Source organism: Aureococcus anophagefferens, assembly GCF_000186865.1.
Source record: "Aureococcus anophagefferens unplaced genomic scaffold AURANscaffold_12, whole genome shotgun sequence".
NCBI lineage: Eukaryota > Pelagophyceae > Pelagomonadales > Pelagomonadaceae > Aureococcus > Aureococcus anophagefferens.
This window is the reverse complement of record NW_008705572.1, coordinates 395565-416770: the sequence shown is the minus strand read 5'-3', so window position 1 is coordinate 416770 and position 21206 is coordinate 395565. Positions and strand designations below refer to the sequence as shown.

The window sequence follows — 21206 nt, the reverse complement described above, 5'->3', positions numbered from 1 at the left end:
GTCGAGCAGGAGGTTGAAGCAGGCGTCGCCCGCCATGCGGGCGATGCAGCCGCAGCCCTGCGCGCAGCCCGCGGCGATGCCACGGCGATCTGCGCCGGCGAGGAGCGCCGCGCCCACGCCTGCGCGTCGGACTCCCCGCCGCTGCCAGGCGGCCGGCCGCGGCCGCGCTTCGCCGGTGGCGCCGCCGCGGCCGCGGCAGCGTCCTGGCCGTCGGCGGATCCGGGGCCCGCGCCTTCCTCGTCCTCGCCGAAGCCGGCGGGCCAGATCTCGAGAGGCGCCCACCCCTCGCCGTCGCCATCGCCACCGATGTCGTCGTCCCGATCCCGGTCGGCGCCGCCGGCGTCCAGGCCCGCCTCCTCGAAGTCATCGAGCTCCTCGAAGTCATCATGCTCGGTGCCGTCGTCGCTGTCGAACTGGCTGATGCCGCCCAAAGACCACGAACCCGTCGACTCACGCTGCATCCTGCGCGCGTCTCAGCGCATCGGCCAACGCGGGATGCACCGGATATCCCGAGGCATCCCGGCTCTGCATCCCGTTCTCCAATTAATAAAATCGTTTTATTAATATGGCCGGGGATTACTTGTCGGGTCCTGGCCGAGGGGGTCGTCGCAGGCGCCGAGGACCTGAGCGAGGACCTTGGCCGCGTGGTCCGCGCCGCAGCGGTCTTTCTGGTCCGGCGCCCAGGCCCGGGGGAGCAGGTCGAGGAGCCAGGAGTGCCAGTCCAGCGGCAGCTTGGGCCGCTTGCCGTGCTCGATGACCTTGCGGTACATGGTCTTGGGGTCGTAGGCCGCGTAGGGCTTGCCGTAGAGGCTGCAGATCTCGTAGGCGACGAGCGCGAAGCCGTAGACGTCGGCGGCCGTGCCGTAGGGCTCGGAGCGCCAGACCTCGGGCGCCATGTAGCGCCGCGTGCCCGCGCCGCCCGTGAGCTCGTAGGTCTCGGCCGTCTTCGCGGCCGTGCGCTCGAGCGCGACGGCGAGGCCGAAGTCGAGGAGCTTCAGTCGCCGGTCCGCCGTGAGGCCGAGGTTCGCAGGCTTGAGGTCGCGGTGGAGCACGACCGTGCCCGGGATGGCCTCGCCGCCGTGGAGGAACGCGAGCGTCGCCGCGAGGTCCCGGAGGAGCGCGACGCGCGCCGCCGACGGCCAGTCGCGGCGCACGGCCCAGCGCGCGCCCGCGTCGAAGTCGACGAGGTCGAGCTTGAGCTCGCGCGCGACGTCGCTCTCGACCCAGTCGATGACGAGGCAGGGCCGGCGCTCGTCCGTCGTGCCGCAGCCGAGCATGCCGAGCACGTGCGGGTGCGAGATCCGCGCGAGGAAGTTCGCCTCGCGCACGAAGGCCTGGACCTCGTCCTCTTTGGCCGCGAGCTCCGGCCGCAGCACCTTGAGCGCCATGGTCTGGCCCGCGTACTTGCCGAAGGGCACGACGCACGAGTGGACCGCGGCCTGGTCGCCCTCGCCGACGGGCCGAACGCTCACGTCCGCGAGCTCCGCGTAGTCGAAGGACTCGATGACGAAGCCGTCGTTGAGGAGCGAGTCGGGCATCTCGTGCGTCGTCTTCCGCACGTCCTGGGGCGCCGGCGACGGCGCGCGCGGGGACGCGAGGAGCCCGCCGGGGAGGAGCCCCGGGCTCGCGGCGAGCGCGCCGCCGCCGACGGGCGGCGTCATGCCCGCCTTCACGGTCATGGCGCGCCCGCTCCACGTCGCCCGGAGCTCCGTCTTCGACGCGCAGAAGAAGGACCCGTTCGACGGCGACGAGCTTAGCGACGGCTGGAGCGAGATACGTGGCGTCGCCGGCGAGCCATCGCCGCCGTCGATCGTGATCGACCTTGAAGTCGCGCCCGCCGGCGAGCCGGCGCCGCCGGCCATCGCTTTTTGTCGTATCGCGGTCGAGTTACCCGCGCGTCCACGCGTGAAGACCGTCAATTGCTCTTTCACAAGACCATCCGCGAAGACCATCCGCGATATTGAAATTCCCGGTCAGCGATCTTAATATAACGAAACGCTGGCAAGGTCACCGAGCTGCACAAAAGGGGAGCTCCGACGCCGTCTAAATCGAGGCGCAAGCGCCGCAACACGGTCAGTGGCGGCTCCGCCGTAGGCGACGCGCGCGTCTCGCGGTCGAGCAACGCGCGCGCGTCGTCTCGCGGTCGAGCAACGCGCGCGCGTCTCGCGAGTCGCGGTCGCGGCGACTCGCGAGTGCCCGCGGCCGAAAAACAAACGCTTCCGCTTCGACGAGTTACGCACAGGACCCGTCCCCCCTAGACCATGCGGCCGTGCATCTCGACGCCGTCGTCCTCGAGCGTCGTGCCGGCGATGGCGTACTCGTGGCCCTGCGCGGGCTCGTCCTGCTTCCGACAGCGGGCGACGTAGCCGAGGCCGAAGCCGGCGACGATGGCGAAGGCGCCGAAGGCGAAGACGAAGGAGCTCGTCTTCGACTTGGCCGGCGGCGGCGCGGGCGCGGGCGCGGCGGCGGCGGCGACCGGCGCGGGCGTGCGGTGGTGGCGGGGTTTGGGCGCGGGCGTGGGGAAGGTCGCGTAGGCGTAGTCGCCGGCGCCGTAGGTGTAGTCGTTGTCGTGGCTCCAGTAGGCCGTCGACGGCGGCGCGGTCGGCTCGGGCGACGGCACGGCGAGCGCGGTCGGGTAGGGCGTCGCCGTCGGCGCGAAGGTGTGGTTCGACGCGTGGACGGCGACGTGGGCGTTGCGGAACCAGGGCCCCCAGTAGCCCGTCCAGTACTCGCTGTCGACGCCGCCGTCGGCGAACTCCGCGTAGCGCGCGCCCCGCGCGACGTCCTCGCCGCCGAACGCGTGGCCGTGGGAGTGCCAGCCGTCGACGACGCCGCCGCGCGTCTCGCACCAGCGCGCCTTCTCCTCCGTGGGCACCTTGGACACGCCCTTGCACGGGTCCCAGACCGCCACCTTGTGCTTGCACGCCGCGTCGCTGCAGAGCGCCGCCTTGATGTAGAACTTGTCGACCTCGTAGAACTCGCGCACCTCCTCGCTGACGACGACGGCGACGGTGCCCGAGTCGAGCATCGCCGCGTCGACGACGCCGGGCACCTCCAGGGCCACGATCTGCGACCGCGTGCACGCCTGGTAGCTCGTCTTGAAATTCGCGTCGCACGATTCCGGGTCCTCGTCCGTCTCGCACGTCGTCAGGTTCCCGACGTAGGCCGCCCAGCCGTCGCCGCCGTTGACGACGTTGTCCCAGCCCTCCATGGACGCCACCTCGGGGCCGCCGTTCACGAGCAGGTTGCCCGTCAGGTCCTCGAGCACCTCGCCGTCGGCGCTCCGCGACTCCTCGCCCTTCGCCGCGGCCGTCGCGAGCGCCGCCGCGCCGAGGAGCAGGGACCGGCGCGACACCATCGCGGAAGCGTACGGCGCGAAGCGGTGCGGGCGCGGGCTGGCGGCGGCTGGCTTGGACGGCTTCGCGCGCCTCGCTCGAGCGCTCGACAGCGCGCCGTCTCACCGCCTCGCAAGCCGACTCGAACACGATGGTTAAGGAGCGCGATGACCTCGTCTACCTGGCCAAGCTCGCGGAGCAGGCCGAGCGCTTCGACGAGATGGTGAGTGCGCGTCCGGGGGGGAGGGGGGCGGGGGCGCGAGACGCGGGCGCCGACGGCGCCCCCGACGGCCCCGATGGCGCGCGCTCGAGGAGTGCGCGTTCGTCGACGGCGGGGGGGTTTCGCGGGCCGGGCCCGAGCCCGTCACGGCGGGTCCGAGCCCGCCCCGGCGAAGCCCGAGCCCGAGCCGCCGCGCGCCGCGACGACGCGCGCGAAAAAACCGGGGCGGGGACGAACTCGCGAAAAACAAAACAAAGACAAGAACCCTCGAAATGCGTGTAGGTCGAGCACATGAAGACCGTCGCGGGCTACTCGGAGGAGCTCTCCGTCGAGGAGCGGAACCTGCTCTCGGTCGCGTACAAGAACGTCATCGGCTCCCGCCGCGCGTCGTGGCGCGTGATCTCTTCTATCGAGGCGAAGAGCGACTCGGAGAAGACCGCGATGATCACGTCCTACAAGAAGAAGATCGAGACGGAGCTCGAGACCATCTGCGCGCCGCGGCGCCCCCGAACGGAACCCCCCCCATAAAAAACGAAACGCGACGAAACCCGCAGGCGCGGACATCCTCAAGATCATCGCGACGCAGCTCATCCCCAACTCCGTCGGCGACGAGGGCAAGGTCTTCTACTACAAGATGAAGGGCGACTACCACCGCTACCTCGCCGAGTTCCAGGCCAGCGAGGTCCGGAACAAGTCGTCGTCCGACGCGCTCGACGCGTACCAGGAGGCGTCGCGCATCGCGAACAAGGACCTGCCCCCGACGCACCCCATCCGCCTCGGCCTCGCCCTCAACTTCTCCGTCTTCTACTACGAGATCCTCAACTCGCCGGACCGCGCGTGCCACATCGCGAAGCAGGCCTTCGACGACGCGATCGCCGAGCTCGACACGCTCTCCGAGGAGTCCTACAAGGACTCGACGCTCATCATGCAGCTCCTCCGCGACAACCTCACGCTCTGGACGTCCGACAACGCCGTCGACGTCGAGGCGAGCAACGCCGAGGGCGGCGGCCAGGTCGGCGACGTCTGAGCGCCGCGACCCGCGAGGACCGCGTCGCGGGCCCCGGCTCCGGGGAGCTTCTCGGCCTCTCGCCCCACCCCAATAACCGACCATCCAGGAAGTTCGCTTAGACGTGACCGCCCCGGAACGGCGGGCGCGCCCTCGGTCGGGCCGCGCGAGGCGGAGTTCCCCGCGCGGCCGTCATCCGGGCGCTCTGCCTCGCCGGCCGGGGCGGCGGCGTGCTCGATGGCGGTCCCTAGCAGCCCGCGGGCGCCGCGCCGCCGTAGCTCGCGCAGACCTTGGCGACGACGGCCTTGGCCCAGTCCTCTCCGTCCGGGTCGTACTTGCCGGAGTCGACGAACTCGCCGTCGACGACGACCCAGCCCGGGTGCGGGCTGCCCGGGTTGTGGGATGTCGTATAGGCGTAGTCCGCGACGAGCGCGTCGTGGACCCAGTCGCCCGGCGCCAGCGCGCCGACCGCGTCCACCAGCTTGGCGACCTCGGCGTCCGCGAAGCCCGCGGCCGCCGCGCACGCCGCCGACACGTTGCGAAAGCTCGCGGCGTCGTAGGCCTCCGTGCCGCACTCCTGCTTGCCGTCGTCCCAGGTCTTCGGGCAGAGGGCCTTTTGGCTCGCGAACATGCAGCGCGTGAAGGCCCACGACTTGCCCGAGTCCACGACGTGGGCCGCGGCGAGGTTGGCCGCGTCGGCGTAGCAGCACTGCGAGCCGTGGTGGGACCTACCAAGCATGACGGTAACGATTTTTCACGGCCACAGGACGCTGGGTGGGACGTGCACGCGCCGGCGCCGGTCCAGTCGCCCATGAAGTGGGTCGTGTAATCGACGACGTCGGGCAGCCCCTCCACACTAAAGACGTGTTCGCCGAGAGCCAGAGCCGACTCCCGGCAGTGCCCTCACAGGCTCGAGCAGTACGCGGTCACGTTGACCTTGTCGGCCGCCGACGCGCCGGCGACGAGGAGCAGCAAATGGCGGATCATCGTGAGCACAGAAGACAGAGCGAGCACGAGCAGGGGAAGCCTGCCCGAGGCCGACGGTGCACGGCAGTTGCTGGCTGTTACAATACTCTCCGAGCTATGAGCTCTCTATTGCTGCTCGGGCTAGCGCAAATGTCCACTGGCATGCTACGCTTGCTGCCGCTCCTGACCGCGGCGCACGCGCTGTCCGTCGGCACGACGCGCACGGTGACGTTCGAGAAGCAGCGCTACGACACGACCATCACCGACGGCGACGCGTCGCTGCCGCCGCTCGTGCTCATCCCGCCGGTCGGCGTGGGCATCGACCGCGCCTTCTGGATTAAGTTCCAGCGGGTCTGGGACGGCGGCGCGGCGACGCACGCGCCGGACCTCCTCGGCACGGGGACCGCGGCGCCGAAGCCGCGCAAGTTCTACGGCCCCGAGGTCTGGGCGCGGCAGCTCGACGCGTACGTGCGCGACGAGGTCGGCCGGCCGTGCACGCTCGTCGTCCAGGGCGGCCTCCTGCCCTGCGCGCTCGAGATGTGGCGCCTCGGCGGCCGGGACACGATCGCGGGCGTGTCGCTCCTGTCGCCGCCGCCGCTGCGCTTCGTCTGCGACGACGCCGACGAGCCGTGGATGGCCAAGAAGGCGGGCGCGCCGCCGCCGGGACCGCCGACGCCGCGCGCGTCGCGGCGGATCCAGCGGATCGCCTGGGCAATCTCTTCTTCGCCCGTGGGCAATCTCTTCTTTCGCCGATTGCGAGGGAAGCGCGGCGCGCGCATCCGCGCCTTCACGGACAAGAACCTCTTCGCGGGCGAGTGCGACGACGCCTGGGTCGACCAGTGTCGCGGCGGCCCGGGACTCGCGGGGCCGCTTCGCGACGCTCGCCTACCTCTGCGGCACGATCCCCGGCGGCGGCGCGTGGCGCGACGACCGCGGCGCCGTCCTCGACGCGCTCGACGCGCCGACGCAGATCATCCGCGGCGACTTCCCCGGAGCCTTCGACCCGGCGAACCGCACGGCGGCGGCGCTCGCGCGGCTGCCGCGCCCCGCGGACTCGTTCGTGGTCCCCGGCGCGCGCGCGTGCCTGCCCTACGAGCAGCCCGAGCTGACCGCGGCCGCGCTGCGCCACTTCGTCGCCGGCGGCGACCCCCCCGCGACCCTGGCGCTCGTCGCGGCCCCCGCGCGGTAACGGGCCGCCCTACGCGTCGAGGAGCGTCGCGGCCGCGGCGGCGACGTTCGACGGCCGGGGCCAGGCGCGCGCCTCGAAGTTCGAGTGGGGCAGGGGCGACGCGGCGTAGGCGAGGCCCAGCGCCGCGGCCATGGCGCCGTACTCGCCGAACTCCGACTCCGGGAGCGCGAGCTCGAGGACGGCCGCGCCCGGCGCCATGAAGAGGCAGTTCGCGAGGCCCGCGCCGTGGACGCCGACGACGAGCGCCGCCGACGCGAAGAGGTCCACGGTGTCGCGCATGGGCGTGGCCGCGCCCTCGAAGAGCGTGAAGTCCAAATTCCGCTGCGACGCGACGTGCGCGAGCGCGGCCATGAGCGCCTCCTGGTTGCCGAAGGCGCGCGACTCCGCCGGCCCCCGGCCGACGAGGACGACGCGCGTCGCCCGCCGCGCCGGGTCCGCGGGGAGGAGCGCGGCGCGCGCGCGGCGCAGCAGGCTCGGCAGCGGCCGGAGCACCGCGCCCGCGCCGCCGTGGACGCCCGGCGCCGGGTCCCAGGTCACCGTCGTCGCCTGCGTGCCCGTCACCACGAGGGCCGCGTCGCGCTTGTGGAGCGTGCCGAAGGGCCGGAAGGCGTCGCGGCCCGCGAGCTGCATCGTCGCCTCGATGAACGGGCCGCCCGACGGCAGCAGGAGCGGCACGTTCCGCAGCCCCCGCGCGTCGAGCTCGTCGCCGAGCAGGAGCAGCTTCGGCAGCGTCTCCACGAGCCAGTGGTAGTAGGAGCTCCCGCTGAAGCCGTCGACGTAGGCGAACGCGTCGAGTTCCAGGGTCCGCGGCCGCGCCTCGACGTGCCTGTTGTCGAACTGGCGGAAGAGCGCGGGGTAGCAGCGGCTCGGCCCGGCGTAGATGGCGCAGTCCCGGGGTTGGAAGTCGTCCTCGAACTCGTCGGGCCCCGGGTCGCCGATGGGCAGGTCGTGGAGCAGCGCGTCGAGGCCCTGGACCGCGAGCGACCCGTTCGGAGGCGCGACGATCGTCGCGACGAAGACGCGGTCGTCGGCCGCCGTCGGCTCCAGAGACACGCGCGGCGCCGCGTGCCAGTCGCGCACGAGGTCCACGCGCGCGCAGGCGTCGCGGACGCGCTTCGCCAGGGGGATGCCCGCGGCCGGCCGGTGCTCCGCGGCGATCGTCGCGACGGTGGCGCGCTGCGCGGCGCAGAGGTGGGCCGCGCCGGCGTCGGCGACGGCGCCGGGGTCCGCGCCGTGGGCGGCGAGGGACGGGTAGAGCTTGTAGACGAGGGCGAGGGAGTAGTGGGCGCCGTGGTGGCCCGGGAGCGTCTCGTTGTCGGGAATCGCGGCCGTCCGGAGGAGCGCGGCCGCGCTGCTGAGCACGTCGCGGTACTTGGTCGCCAGGGCCGACGGCGCGGCGATGGCCGACGTCGCGGACCAGTTCGACGACCGCATGTCCTGCTCCGTGGCCCGGATCATGAGGTTCGCGACCGTCGCCGCCGCGCCGCCGTCGCCGGCGTCGCGCTTCAGATTCTCGAGCTGCAGCTCCGCGATCTTGCTCGCCGTCGTGTCCCAGTGCTGGCTGCACCACGCGATGGCCCGGTCGAACTGGCCCGGCGCCGACGCCGGCGCCGCGACGCGCGCCATGAGCTCCCGGTCCGCCGCCGCGGCGCGCACCTCGACGGCCGCGGTCTTCAAGTAGAGCTGGGCCGCGAAGGCGAGCGCGGCGACGCCGGCGACGAAGAGGAGCCGCAGGGGGGCCGGGGACGCGCCGCCGGCCTTCGGCTCCGGGGCCTTTTTGCTTCGCTTGCGCGCCATCGTCGGGCAGCCCGCGAGCGGCGGCCCTAATAGCTCATGTTGTCCTGGATGGTGCTGGTGATGCTGCTGTCTCCACAAGAGCTGTGGCCAGCGTCGCGCTTCGGCAGCCGCGAGGTCGCGACGTTTTCTCGCGCGGAAACGTGCTCTAGGCCGGGGCGCCGGGCGAGACGTGCATCGCGGACGAGTCTCGCACGGCAGGAAACGCGCAGCGATGGCGGCGGACGCGGACAAGAAGCCCGACGCCGGCGCCGCGGCCGACGCGCCCAAGTCGACGGCGCTGACGCGCGGCATCGCGTGCCTCGTCCACTTCAAGGACCACCACGACGAGGCCATGCACCTCACGCTGAAGATCACGGTGAACCCGAAGTGGTTCGGGCGCCACGTGCGCGAGGCGCTCATCGGCCCGTTCGTGGACGCGTACAACAAGAAGAAGGGCAAGGACAAGTACGACCGGCCCATCGACCCCTTCATGATGCGCTGCTGCGCCGTCGACGGCGCGCGCATCGAGGGCAACGAGAAGGTCGGCCGCGTCATCCTGCACCTGTCGAAGAAGCGCGCGGATAAGATCGCGGAGCTCTTCGTCGCGGGCGTCCACTACACGTCGGGCAAGTGGTGGCGCGAGGAGGTGACGCCCCTCCTCGAGGGCAAGCCCCCGGACCCGGCTTTGAAGGACGCGCCGGAGAATCCGGCTTTGTTCGGGTCCGGCGGCGAGATCGTCGCGAGCCCGCCGATGCCCCGGGGCCTGAGCGAGGAGACGGGCCTCATCGCCAAGGACCGCTACGCGCCGCCGCCGCCGTGCACGAACGCGGCGCTGGCGACGCTCGGCGACCGCGTCCACGAGCTGCTGAAGACGCCCGAGGCGCCCTACCTCGAGGTGCGCGCCGCGGCGACGCGGTGGCTCAACACCGTCGACAGCGTCACGAACGCGCTCGCGTGCGTCGACGACAAGGGCCGCACGCTGCTCCACAACGCCGTGAGCCGCGGCGACTCGCGGCTCTGCGCCCAGCTCGCGGCCATCGGCGACGGCGCCATGGTCCTCGCGCTGGACGCCGAGTACACGACGCCGATCATGGAGGCGGCCATCGCGGGGCGGACGCTCGTGTTGAAGGAGATTTTGAAGGCGCCGTGCGTGCGGCCCCAGCACCTCAACGAGCGCAACTACTACTGCATGTCCGCGCTCCAGCTCTGCTGCTGCGACGACGCCCAGGGGTCGCCGTCGACCGCGGAGCTCCTCGTGCGCCACGGCGCGGACGTCAACGCGCGGTGCTGGGACAAGACGCCGCTGATGGCGGCCGCGGCGTCGGAGCACTACGAGCTCGTGCAGGCGCTCTGCGAGGAGCTCGGCGCGGACCCCATGCTTCGCAACGGCGAGATGATGATGGCCATGGACTACTGCAAGACGATCCACACGTCGGAGCTGCTCCACGGCTTCATGGACGGCCACTTTCTGATGAACAAGGCCGCGCCGTCGTTCGTGTCCGAGGACGACGGCAAGCCCGCGCACGACCGCTTCCGGGACGGCCCCCTGCCGGGCGACGACCCCTTCGAGGAGCACGGCCCGCGCTACTTCGCCTGGACCAAGGAGGTGCCCCTCGCGGACGCGTTCTCCACGCTCGAGGTCGACGGCGCGCTCCTCGGCGAGTTCGAGGCCGACGGCGAGCACGCGAACGTGCTCCGCCAGAACTGGCGGCGCCTCGTGCTCCATTACCACCCGGACAAGCGGCCGCCCAACTTCGACGACCTGCCCAAGGACGACCAGCGCAAGTGGACGGGCAAGTTCCACGCGGTCCAGCGCGCGTACGAGGCCGTCGAGGCCCACCTCCTCTACCTCGACCGCAAGGCCGAGAACCCGGCCTACGCCGCCCCGGCGCCGACGACGGACGAGGCGCCCACGGACGACCGCTGGTGCTAAAGCGCTCTTTTTAGGTGTATCTCCGCAGGACGAGGAGCGCCGCGAGGCCGACGGCGACCGCGCGGGCCGCGGCGGACCCGTCGCGGACCTCGGCGACCTCCACGGTCCAGAGCAGGATGGCGTTCGGCGGCACGGCCGTGCCGGACCCGGCGGCGCCGTAGGCGAGCTTCGGCGGCACGACGAGCTCCCACGCGTCGCCCGCGCGCATGAGGCCGAGCGCCTCCGCGAGGCCCTTCATGACGCGGTTCGGCACGAGCGCCGGCGCGCCGTAGGCCGGCGTCGTCGGCTTTTCGCGCCGGTGCAGGGGCGTGCCCGGCGGGAGCTCCTGGCCGTTGTGCGGGAGGCGCGCCGTGTAGGTCGCGACGACGCGCGCCGACGGCGACGCCGCGGGCCCGGTCCCGGATTTCAGCACCTTGTACTGGAGGCCCGACGCCGTCGTCGTCCAGCCGGGCAGCTGCGCGTTCTCCGCGAGGAAGAGCGAGTTCGAGATGACCTTGCCGAAGGTGCCGGGCAGCAGCGCGAGCGCCAGGATCCGATACACCATCGTCGTCGTCGCGGGCTGCCTCGGCATCGTCGACACGGTGAAGGTGCTGCCCTTTCTGTCTGTGGCTGATGGCTGCCCCCCTGGGAGCATGCATCGAGGCGGCGGGCGTGGCCATGCCCACGCAGTGCTTCGGCACCATGAACACCTGGGACATGGAGGCCATCGGCGGCGCCCTCGACGCCGGCTACCGCCACTTCGACCTGGCCATGCTCTACGGCAACCACGCCCTGCTCGGCGCCTTCTTCGAGGAGCGCTTCAAGGCCGACGCGTCCCTGGGGCGGTCCGACGTCTTCCTCACGACGAAGATCTGGACGCGCCACATGCGCGACCCGCGCGCGGCCTGCGAGGAGTGCCTCCGGGACCTGCGGACGGACTACCTCGACTGCCTCCTGCTCCACATGCCCTTTGGCCTCATGCCCAACTACATGACGGCGCCGGACCTGGCGCTGGACCTGCGCGCGGCCTGGGCCGCGCTCGAGGCGCTCCAGGCCGAGGGCAAGGTCCGCAGCATCGGCGTGTCCAACTTCGAGGTCAAGCACCTCGAGGTGCTGCTCGCCGCGTGCGACGTCCGGCCCGTCGTCAACCAGATCGAGCGCCACCCCCGCTGCCAGCAGGGCGCCCTCGTCGCCTATTGCCAGAGGGAGCGCATCGCGCTGAGCGCCTACAACCCGCTCCACAAGCGGCGGCCCGAGCTCGTCGAATCGCCGGCGCTCGCGGCGATCGCGGAGAAACGCGGCAAGACGCCGACGCAGATCGCCCTCAAGTGGTGCCACCAGACGGGCGTGTTCCCCATCCCCATGTCGCGGAACCACGCGGCGGAGAACTTCGACCTCCTCTCCTACGAGCTCGACGCGGCCGACCTCGCGGCGGTCGCGGCGCTCGACGCGAACGCGCGCGACTACAACGCGGGCTTCACGCACTACGGCCGCCTGAGCCACGAGAGCTACGCCTACCAGCGGGCCCTCGAGAAGGCCCACGACTATCTGACCTTCGCCATCGCGTCGGCGATGCCGCGGCCGCCCCTCTCGAAGCTCGGGTCCCTCTGGGCCCTGGGCATCGCCGTGTCCCTCGGCGTGGCGGAGCACGTCCTCACGAAGCTGCTCCGCGCCCTGCGGCTCGTGAACTAAGACTCGCAGGTGGGGCCCCGTGACATAAAAAACTAAGGTTAGGCCTCGCCGCCCTGGATGGACTCGAGCTCGCGCTGGATGCGCGAGATCTCCGCGAGGAGGTGGTCCGCGGACTCGCGGCGGTCCGGCACGGGCCCCGGCGCCGCGTGGCTGGTCTGGGCGAGGCGCTTCTTCTCGAGGGCCGCGTGGATCTGCCAGGGCACGGCGAGGTAGACGTGGCGCGGCGCGTCGTCCGGCGCCGGCGCGACGGTGATGAGGTCCGCGAGGTCCGCGGCGCTCGCGTCGAGCGCGAGCGCGTTTGCGAGGTGGCGCCGCGCCGCGCGGTAGACGGCGAGCGGCCGGCAGCCGTCGTGGCCCGCGCGCTCGCAGCGCACGAGCGTCGCGTCGCCCGCGCGGCCCGGCCGCGCGTCGAGCGCCGCGAGGATCGGCGCCGCGTTGCGCTTCGGCGGCACGATCGCGTCCCGGTCGCCCGCGATCAACAACACGCCGCCCGGCGCGTCGACGGCGGCGGCGCGGTCCTCGGGGACGACGTCGTCGACGGCGAAGCCCGCGACGTGGACGAGGCGCGCGCGGACGACGCGGATCAGCGCGTCCGCGGCGACGTCCGCGGCGCCGTCGACGAGCGACGCGAAGGTCGACTTCCCGTCCGGGTTCGCCCTGGACCGCGCGGCGTGCTTCGTGAGATCATTGACGAGCTTGACGAGCGACGCGAAGGGCGAGTCTAAAATGAGGCCCGCCAGGCCCGGCTGGTGGTCCGCGGCGCACAGGAGCGCCGCGGACGCGCCCATGGACCGGCCCCAGACGACGATCTTCTCCGGCGGCGTGCCGTGCGTCGCGTACAACGCGTCGACGACGTCCGACGCGTCCGCCGCCTCGCGCAGGCCCAGGCTCACTTTGTCGCCGTCGGATTTGCCGCTGCCCGCGCAGTCGACGGCCACGAGAGCGCAGCCGAGCTCGAGGACGAGCGCGAGGTAGTGGAGGCCCTCGACGCGCGAGCTCTGGTTCCCGTGGAGGCACAGCACCGTCGGCGCGGCCGGCGGCGCGTCGTCCGCGGCCCAGCGGCTCGCGCGGAGCCGCTGGCCCCGGCCGTTGACGACGACGAAGTCGCGGCGCGCGATCGATTTGCCCAGGAAGTCGAAGCGCGCGGGGCCCAGGTCGCCGACGTCGTAGGTGGCCCGCAGGGGCCGGAGCATGAGCCCCAACGCCTGGTCCTCGAGGCTCTTCCAGGACGAGTAGGGCGCGAAGGACGCGGACCAACTCGCCGCGTCCGCGCCCGAGACCTGGGCCAGGCTCTCGCGGCGGAGCTGCTGCACCTTGAAGGGCGTCTCGTCGGGCCGCGCCGGCGCCGGCGCCGCGGCCAGAGCGTCGTCGTCCTCGACGTGGCCCGCGACGCGGACCTTGGACGCGCCGCGCGGGTCCGCGGCGTCGCGCGCGAGCCGCCGCGCGGCGCCGCGCGCGAACGCGAGCGCCGCGGCGACCGCGTGCATGGCCCGCCGCGCGTCGCCGTCGGAGAAGCCGCGCCGCGGCCGCCACTCCAGGCTCCAGTCGCAGGGCGGCGCGTCCGCGCGGAGGTGCCGCTCGCGGTCGGGCCCCGCGCCGCGATACCCGTCGTCGTCGCGGCGCCTACGGTGTTTCGGATCGTCGACGCACGCGCGACTCGAGCAGGGGTACGGCGCCGCGCCGCGCGGGCAGCCCCGCGCCCAGACGTCGAGGAACGCGGCGTCGCCGTCGACGCGGCAGCGCCAGGCCGCCGCGAGCGTCTCGACGCGGTCGATCGCCACCGCGCCGCTCGCGTCGAAGAGGCGGAAAGAGCGCGGGTCGTCGCCGTTTACGTCGGCGACGACGGCCACGGGCGGCGTCTCCGGCTCGGGCGGCGGCCGCTCGTCCTCGTAGCCCCAGGAGAAGCCCGTCCAGCTCTCGTCCGGCGGCGGCGCGGCGGCTTCGCGGCCGCCGGCGCGCAGCAGCGCCTCGAGGCGCACGCGGCGGTGCCGCGGCGCCTCCGGGTCGTCGTCGGCGAGCGCGAAGGCGATGGGCGACGGCGCGCGCTCCGGCGGCGTCTGCACGAAGGCCGTCTGCCCGTGCGTCGGCGACGCGCGCGCCTCGACCTCGTCGTCGTAGGCGTCGATGCTGTAGGACGTGACGACGGGGTCGAACTCCGCCGGCGGCGCGGCGGGCGGGTCGCGGGGGTCGTTGTTCGCGCAGAGGACCATGAGCAGCGCGGACTGCACACTCTCCTTCCTCGGCGGCGACGTCGGCCGCGCGAGGCGCGACTCGCGCCGCGCGGGCGGCCGGTCGCCGGGCCCGCCCGCGCTGTCGATCTCCGGCAGCTTCTCGGCCCACTTGCTGAAGGACCGCTTCCGCTCGGGCCGCAACAAGCTTGTTGGCCTCGGCGCGCCGCCGTCCTCGGGCGCGTCGATGTCGACGAGGCTCGGCGACTTCGGCGGCCGCGAGCCCGCGGGCGGCCGCGGCTGCGGCGGCGTCAACGGTCGCGCCGCGGGGTCGTCGACCTTGACGAGCAGCTGCGGGTCCTGCGGCAGCACCGGCACGTCGTCGACCGGTTCGACGGCGCAAAACAGGAGATCGAGCTCGTGGATGTACTTGCTGGCCATGGCTGCCTCGTCGTGGCGGTTTTTCGCTATTTCGGCCTTGGCGGCGTCGGCTACTGCCTTGGCCGCGGCGTCGGCGTTCGGAGCCGCGTCGCCGCCGCCAGCCCCCACACCCTGAGACGCTTCAAAATGCACCCGAAACGCTGCCCCGCTGGCTCGGCGTCGATGTTGATGGGGATGTTGAGGAGAGGCTAACCCCTCGGCGACATAAAGCTAACCCGCCGGACTCGGCGTCGTCGGCGGGCGCAACTGGAAATAGTTTCGGACCTGCCAGCTAACGACATTCGTCGTGCTCGTGACGAGGCACCTGATGCAACAGGACCTCTACCAAGCCGCGGCGCTCGTCGGCGGGTTCGTCGAGGACTCGACGATCCTCGCGGGCCATGTGCTTCCCGAAGCGGCGCTCGCGCCCGTCGTCGTCGAGCCCGACCCGCCCGTCGCGCCGCCGCCCGTGCTGCCGCCGCTGGGCGCGGGTCTGCCCCTCGGACCCGCCGCCGCCGCGGTGGCGCCGCCGCTCGTGGACCTGTCCGCGGTGCCCGCGGCGCCGCCGTCGGACAAGAAGAAGCGGCGGCCCTGGTCGGAGCCCGAGGAGGAGCGGCTCCGCCAGGGCGTGCTCCAGCACGGCGCCGGGTCCTGGGCGAAGATCCGCGACCAGTGCGGCTTCAAGGGCGACCCGGCGACGGGCGACGAGGGCCGGTCGTGCGTCAACCTGAAAGACAAGTGGCGGAACCTCCAGCGCGTGCCCCGCGCGGACGGCAGGCCCAAGATCACCGGCGCCGACGCCCTCAAGGGCGGCGGCCGCAAGAAGAAGGCGCGGCCGCCGAAGCGGAAGCGCGAGGGCGACGACGGCGGCCCGCGGGGCCCGCCCAAGTGGCTCGAGGCGGCCGCGAGCTGGTGCCGCGGCAAGCTCGTGCGGGCCGACAAGGGCAAGGTCCACGTCGGCGCCCTGCGCGACAAGTTCGCGTCGGACCCGGCCTTCTTCCCGGACGTCCAGGCGCTCATCGACGACGGCGAGGACCCCGCGCTCCTCGCCGAGGACCTGCGGAACCCGAAGACGGAGGCGTCGAAGAAGTTCCGCAACGAGGCCCTGGAGCCCGTCGTCGGCAAGGCGTCCATCCGCCAGAACTGCTTCATCAACGGCCTCAACCAGCTCGGCGTCTTCGGCTGGTGCGTCGAGGGCGAGGACGCGCGGCCGCCCGCGCGGTCGCCGGCGGACAAGCTCCGGGCGGCCCCGCCGGCGCCCATCGACCTCGTGCCGAGCCTCTCGGGCGCCGTCGTCGCGGCCGCGAGCCCGCTCCCGCACCCGCACGCGAACCTCGCGGACCTCGGCGCGCCGCGGCTCAACGTCGGCCCCGCCGCCGCCGCGCCCCACGCGAACCTGCTCGCCGCCCAGCGCGAGGCCGACGCCGCCGCCGCGGCGGCGTCCGTCGTCGCCGTCGTGCCGCCCGACGCGCCCGTCGCGGTCGTCGAGCCCGACGACCCCGCGATCGTCGAGCCCGAGGACGACTTCGCCGCGGCTCCGGCCCTCGCGCCCGTCGCGCCCATGCCGACGCCCGTGCCCGCGCCGACGCCGGCCGACACGACCGTCCTCCGCGTGCCCGAGCCGCGCGCGGCGAACGCCATCGACGAGCTGCTCGGCGGCGAGGGCGTCGGCGTCGCCCACATGCTGTCGACCTATGTGCCGACGCCGCCGTGAGGGTGGACTGTGTAAGAAAGGTATTGTGGTTATTTGGGTTGGGAGTTGGGGGACGGCGTCGGACGAGTTGTGGGCGACTCGAAAGACGCCTCGAGCGGCTGGCGCGCACCGGGCCGCTACGTACCCGTGCGCGCTCGGTTCGCAGGTCGGTTCGAGCCTCGGTCGCGAACGCTGAGCCCCGCGGACTGAAAGTTGAAGAGGCCGTCCGTGCGTGTTGCGGCGAGAGGTGATGAAGCGGCGTCATTTGGGGGGGGAGGAGAGAGCCACGGGGGCGACGATGCGTGACGGGACCCATGAATGGACGGCGGAAGACGTGGCGCAGCGTGCGCGGGCGAAACCGCGGCCCAAAGAGCCCCTTCGGCGCTTCGGCGACCACGTTTTTGTCCGCGGCGCGATTCTGCTCGCCTGCCGCGACGGCCGCGCGGAGCGACGGTCCTCGGACCCGCTCCGGGCGGTGGCCGAAGCCCGGGCTGCTGCGGAAGCACCGTCCCGTCGCCGCTCCGTGGGGGCCGCGCGCGGAGCCGCCGACGGGGAGAGCGCGCCGCCTTTCGCCGAGCGCGCCGCCCCCCTCACCGACTCCCACCCGCAGGTGTAACATGTGCCGTCTCGCGCTCCTGAGCGTGCTCGCCGTGGCCAGCGGCCTCGTGCACAAGGCGGGCCCCGTGATCACGGCGCGCGTCGCGACGACGCGCGGCTCGGCGCTGTCGATGAAGCTCTACGACTGGAAACGGCGGGAGTCCGTCGAGGAGGCGGGCGTCGACGCCTTCGAGTTCCGCGTGGACAACATCCGGAGCGCGCCCGGGGCCACGAAGCGGAAGACGCGCAAGGGCCGCGGCATCAGCGCGGGGCAGGGCGCGACGTGCGGCTTCGGCATGCGCGGCCAGAAGTCGCGGTCCGGCCGGCCCACGCGCGCGGGCTTCGAGGGCGGCCAGACGCCCCTCTACCGGCGCCTGCCCAAGCTCGTCGGCCGCCCGACGGGCCCCGGCCACACGAACGAGGTCTTCTCGCTCATCAAGCTCGGCCAGCTCTCGACGCTCGAGCCCAACAGCGAGGTCGACTACGCGGCCTTGATGGAGAAGGGCCTCGTGACCAAGGCCAAGCAGGACATCCTCAAGGTCGTCGGCTCCGCCTCCGACGACGTGCCGCTGCCCGAGGGCCTCACGGTCAAGGCGCACGCGTTCACGCAGAGCGCGCAGTCGAAGATCGAGGCCGCCGGCGGCAAGTGCGTCCTCCTCTCGAAGACGACCAACGAGGTCCTCGCCTAGGCGGGCGGCGGTCCGCCGCCGCCTCCGTCGGGGGCGGCCCTCATCCCCCGGCCGCGACCCCGCGGCCGCCCCGTCTCGCGCGCCGCCGAGACTAGAGCCCCGATGCAAAGTTGTCCGGTGGTTGTTTCGGCCGCCGGTGCGGTTGCTCGCCCGTCGTTGCCATCGGGCTCTCTCATGGAGGTTCAACGTGCCTCATTGCAGCCAGAGTGCCTTTTGCTTGCCTTTTGCGATGGCTTGCGCAATTGCTTGCGCCCTGGCATCGATCAGCGCCGCAGCGCGCGTCTTTGCAAAGGCACGGTAGCAAATACTCTACTTGAGAATGGACGCCTTCGCGGCCATGGAGGCGCGGCGCGCGACGGGCTCGACGGAGTCGAACGCGGTCATGGGCCGCGGCGCGACGGCGGGCTGGGTCCGGTGCCCCCTCTGCAGCGCCCGGCGCCAGAAGCGCTTCGCGCGGGGCCGCGGCCTGCAGATGCACCTCGACGCGGCCCACGGCGACGCGACGGCGGCCGAAAAAGCCGCGGCCGTCGTCGCCGCGGACGCCGCGGGCGCGCGGTCCGGCGCGCGGACGGACGCCGAGGGCTGGGCGGCGGCCGCCGCGGCGAAGCGGCGCGTGCCCGCGGCGTGCGCGGCGGCGCGCGACGGCGACGTCGCGACGCTGGACGCGCTCCGGGCGTCGGGCGCCTTCACGGGCGTCGACGTCGCGCACCGCGACGCGCACGGCTACCGCGCGCATCACTGGGCCGCCGGGACCGCGGGCGGCGCGCTCGCGTGGCTCCTCGACGTCGTGCCCGCGCGCGACGTCGACGCGCTGACGCGCCGCGAGCGCCGCGAGGGCAAGCGCGGCTCGCGGAGCGTGCTCCACTGGGCCTGCCGCAACGGCGTCGCGGACCACGTCGCGCTGCTCTTAGAACGCGGCGACGCGGACTTTGAGCCGTCCGCGGACGGCACGACGCCGCTCATGCTCGCGCTCTACAAGGGCGCCGTCGACTGCTGCGAGTTATTGCACGCCGCGGGCGCGCGCGTGCTCGAGGACGCGAACGACTGGCGCTGCGACGACGCGCACTGGGCGGCGATGGGCGACGACCCGGAGCCCGCGCTCGCGTGGCTCAGGGGCCGCGTCGGCGCGCCCGCCTGGCGCGACGCCCTGGGGCGGGCCCAGGCCCAGGGCCACACGGTCTTCCACAAGGCCGCGCAGCGCGGCCGCGCGAAGGCGCTCGGCTGGCTCCTCCGCGAGGCCGCGGCGGCGCGCGCGGACCTCCGCGCGGCGCTCGCGCCCGACGCCTCGGGCCGCACGCCGGCCCAGGTCGCCCGCGCCGCGGGCTTCGACGACGCCGCGGCGGTCCTCGAGCCCGCGGAGCGGCGGCTGCGGAGGCCGGGCGGGGCGGCGCTCGTTTTGGCGGGAGTCGCGCTCGCGGTGGTTGTCGTGGCGAGGTTCCGAAACTAAATTAGGAAGAGGGATCGAAGTCGAACTCCCCGGGGGTCGGGGCGAACTTGTCGTACCGCATTTGGAGGCGGCCGCGCGCGCGCATGACGCGGCGGGCCATGCTGTTGCGGCGCACGGGGTCTTGGAGCGTCCTCAAGATATGATCGAGAGCCTCCTTGATGCAGATGATCGCAGTATTTATCGTTGCATGCATGAACAAGACGAAGAAAAACAGCCACATAGAGTTTGCGAGGATATCAGGTAGCCACCATTCCGTCTTGATCATCATCTCGCAACGAATCAAGTGCTTTGCCGCGACGCAAACTCGCGTCGAAAACATAATTAACCTCCGCGCGTCGAGCTTAAGTAAGGTAAATATCTTCCAAGCTCTGAAGCGCCAAGCGATATAGCTGAGGGACACCCATTTACTTCCGTCGGGGACGCAATCCGACACGAGGAGAAATTGTAGGGCGAAGAGAAGAAACCGTACGACGGCCCAACCGATGTGCCGACGGGGCCCGAGCTCAAACGCGAGCTTGCTGAATATGAATAAGACTGAGAAGATCAGCATGGCCTTTCCCCTCCTCTTTTTCTCGGCCTTTGCGACGGTTCTACTTGGGGGTTGGTACCCGTCCTCCGAGTCCGACTCGTCCTCGGCATCGTTGTGATGGTTGCTCTCGTCCTCCGACGACGACGCTTCGTATTCCGAGTCGCTGTCAGACAAAACAGGCATAGCGAGCGTCTGTCCAGGCGCGAGGCGTCGTCGCCAAGCTGCGAGCGTCTATCGAGGCGTGAGGCGTCGCTAGCTGCGAGCGTCTGTCGAGGCGAGGCGCTCCCGCGCGCCTGTGGCGAAAACATGGCGAAAAAAAAAAATTGCAGCGGCGCCTGACAAGGCAATGGACGTGAATTCCTGAGCCGCTGCGACGGTCGTTGGCTACTAAGTCGTGCGGGCGCGCGTTGCCTTCAATCGCTGCTGAAGTCGTGCTAACCTTCGGTCCAGCGCGGCGCCGCTCGTCGTCCAACACAGCACAAGAATCCGTCGGTTTTCGCAGCATAGCATGTGGCACTCTTGGGGCTGCTCGTGCGGCTGCACCTTCTCCCCCATCATCTACGAGGAGGGCTCGATCCACATGGACCAGCACGTCTTCGACCAGTGGAACTTCTCGCACGCGATCTGGGGCTTCGCGCTCGGCGCGGTCACGCACGCGCCGCGGTCCGTCGCCGCGTGGAAGATCGGCTTCCTCTTCGTGCTCTGGGAGTTCTGGGAGAACGTCGTCGAGGTCGCCTTCTCGACCTACGCGCCGGGCCAGTACATGGGCGACTCCGTCGTCAACTCCGTCTTCGACATGATCCCGTCGATGCTCGGCGTCTGGCTCGGCCGCCGCGGCTTCGGCGCGTGGCCGCTCGTCGTCGTCGCGGAGGTCGCCGCGACGCGCGCGGGCTTCGGCATCCACTCCGTCTTCCTCGGCCACCAGGGGTCCATCTGCGACGTCCGCGCGCCGGGCGAGTTCGGCACCTGCGCCCAGGCGTACCTGGTGCGCCTCGTCGTGCTGCCGGTCCTCTTCTCGCAGCTCGACGGCCTCCTCTGGCGATGTCTTGCGGCGCGGCGCCGCCGCGCCGGGGCCCCGTCCAAGGCCGCCTTCTGTCCCAAGGCGACGTAGGCGCCCTCTAATCACACATTGTACAGAGTTACGTCGGCGCGGTCCGCCGCCGCTTCGCGCGGTCCTCGACCTCCGCGTCGCGCGTCGCCTCGTCGAGGAGGACGTCGTAGATCTCGCCCGCCGCGGCATCGGGCAGGGGCCGCTCGCCGCTGCGGAAGCCGCGGCAGCCCTCGTCGAAGCAGCGCTGGTGCCACGTCGACGTCGCGAGGTCCACGCAGAGCATGATGTTGTTCGACCTGTGCTCGCGGCCGACGTTCTCGCAGAAGCGGTTCTTCGCCAGGTGGTAGGACAGCACGCCCTCGTTCGCCGCCGCGCCGCGCGACCGCTCCCACTTGCGGACCTGCGCGCCCGGCCGCGCCGCGAGCACCGCCGCGTCGACGGCCGGGAACCGGCCTGGGCAGCACAAGAGTGATTCAACGTCGCTTCAATGTGAGTGTTCCGCGCGCGCGCGTTCCG

The 21206-nt window shown here is 72.1% G+C and overlaps 5 protein-coding genes across 5 annotated transcripts; 4 read left to right on the top strand and 1 right to left on the bottom strand.

Moving 5' to 3' along the window:
* Positions 1-3446: 3446 nt before the first annotated feature.
* On the top strand, positions 3447-4674 carry AURANDRAFT_69835 (hypothetical protein; the record flags this gene model as incomplete). Its single annotated transcript, XM_009039826.1, has 3 exons — positions 3447-3558; positions 3838-4045; positions 4110-4674. The coding sequence occupies 3 exons, from the start codon at positions 3487-3489 to the stop codon at positions 4580-4582; spliced, it is 753 nt and encodes a 250-aa protein (XP_009038074.1).
* A 5836-nt stretch (positions 4675-10510) lies between these two features.
* On the bottom strand, positions 10511-10861 carry AURANDRAFT_8954 (hypothetical protein; the record flags this gene model as incomplete). Its single annotated transcript, XM_009039615.1, has 1 exon — positions 10511-10861. A coding segment is annotated over one exon (351 nt), but the record flags the coding sequence as incomplete, so codon positions are not given.
* A 212-nt stretch (positions 10862-11073) lies between these two features.
* On the top strand, positions 11074-11841 carry AURANDRAFT_13204 (hypothetical protein; the record flags this gene model as incomplete). The annotated part of the gene is made up of 1 exon (XM_009039827.1): positions 11074-11841. A coding segment is annotated over one exon (768 nt), but the record flags the coding sequence as incomplete, so codon positions are not given.
* A 5153-nt stretch (positions 11842-16994) lies between these two features.
* AURANDRAFT_28033 (hypothetical protein) lies at positions 16995-17663 on the top strand (the record flags this gene model as incomplete). Its single annotated transcript, XM_009039828.1, has 1 exon — positions 16995-17663. The coding sequence occupies one exon, from the start codon at positions 16995-16997 to the stop codon at positions 17661-17663; it is 669 nt and encodes a 222-aa protein (XP_009038076.1).
* Positions 17664-20147: 2484 nt separating this feature from the next.
* On the top strand, positions 20148-20750 carry AURANDRAFT_64877 (hypothetical protein; the record flags this gene model as incomplete). Its single annotated transcript, XM_009039829.1, has 1 exon — positions 20148-20750. One exon carries the CDS (start codon positions 20148-20150, stop codon positions 20748-20750), a length of 603 nt encoding a protein of 200 aa, XP_009038077.1.
* Positions 20751-21206: the final 456 nt, after the last annotated feature.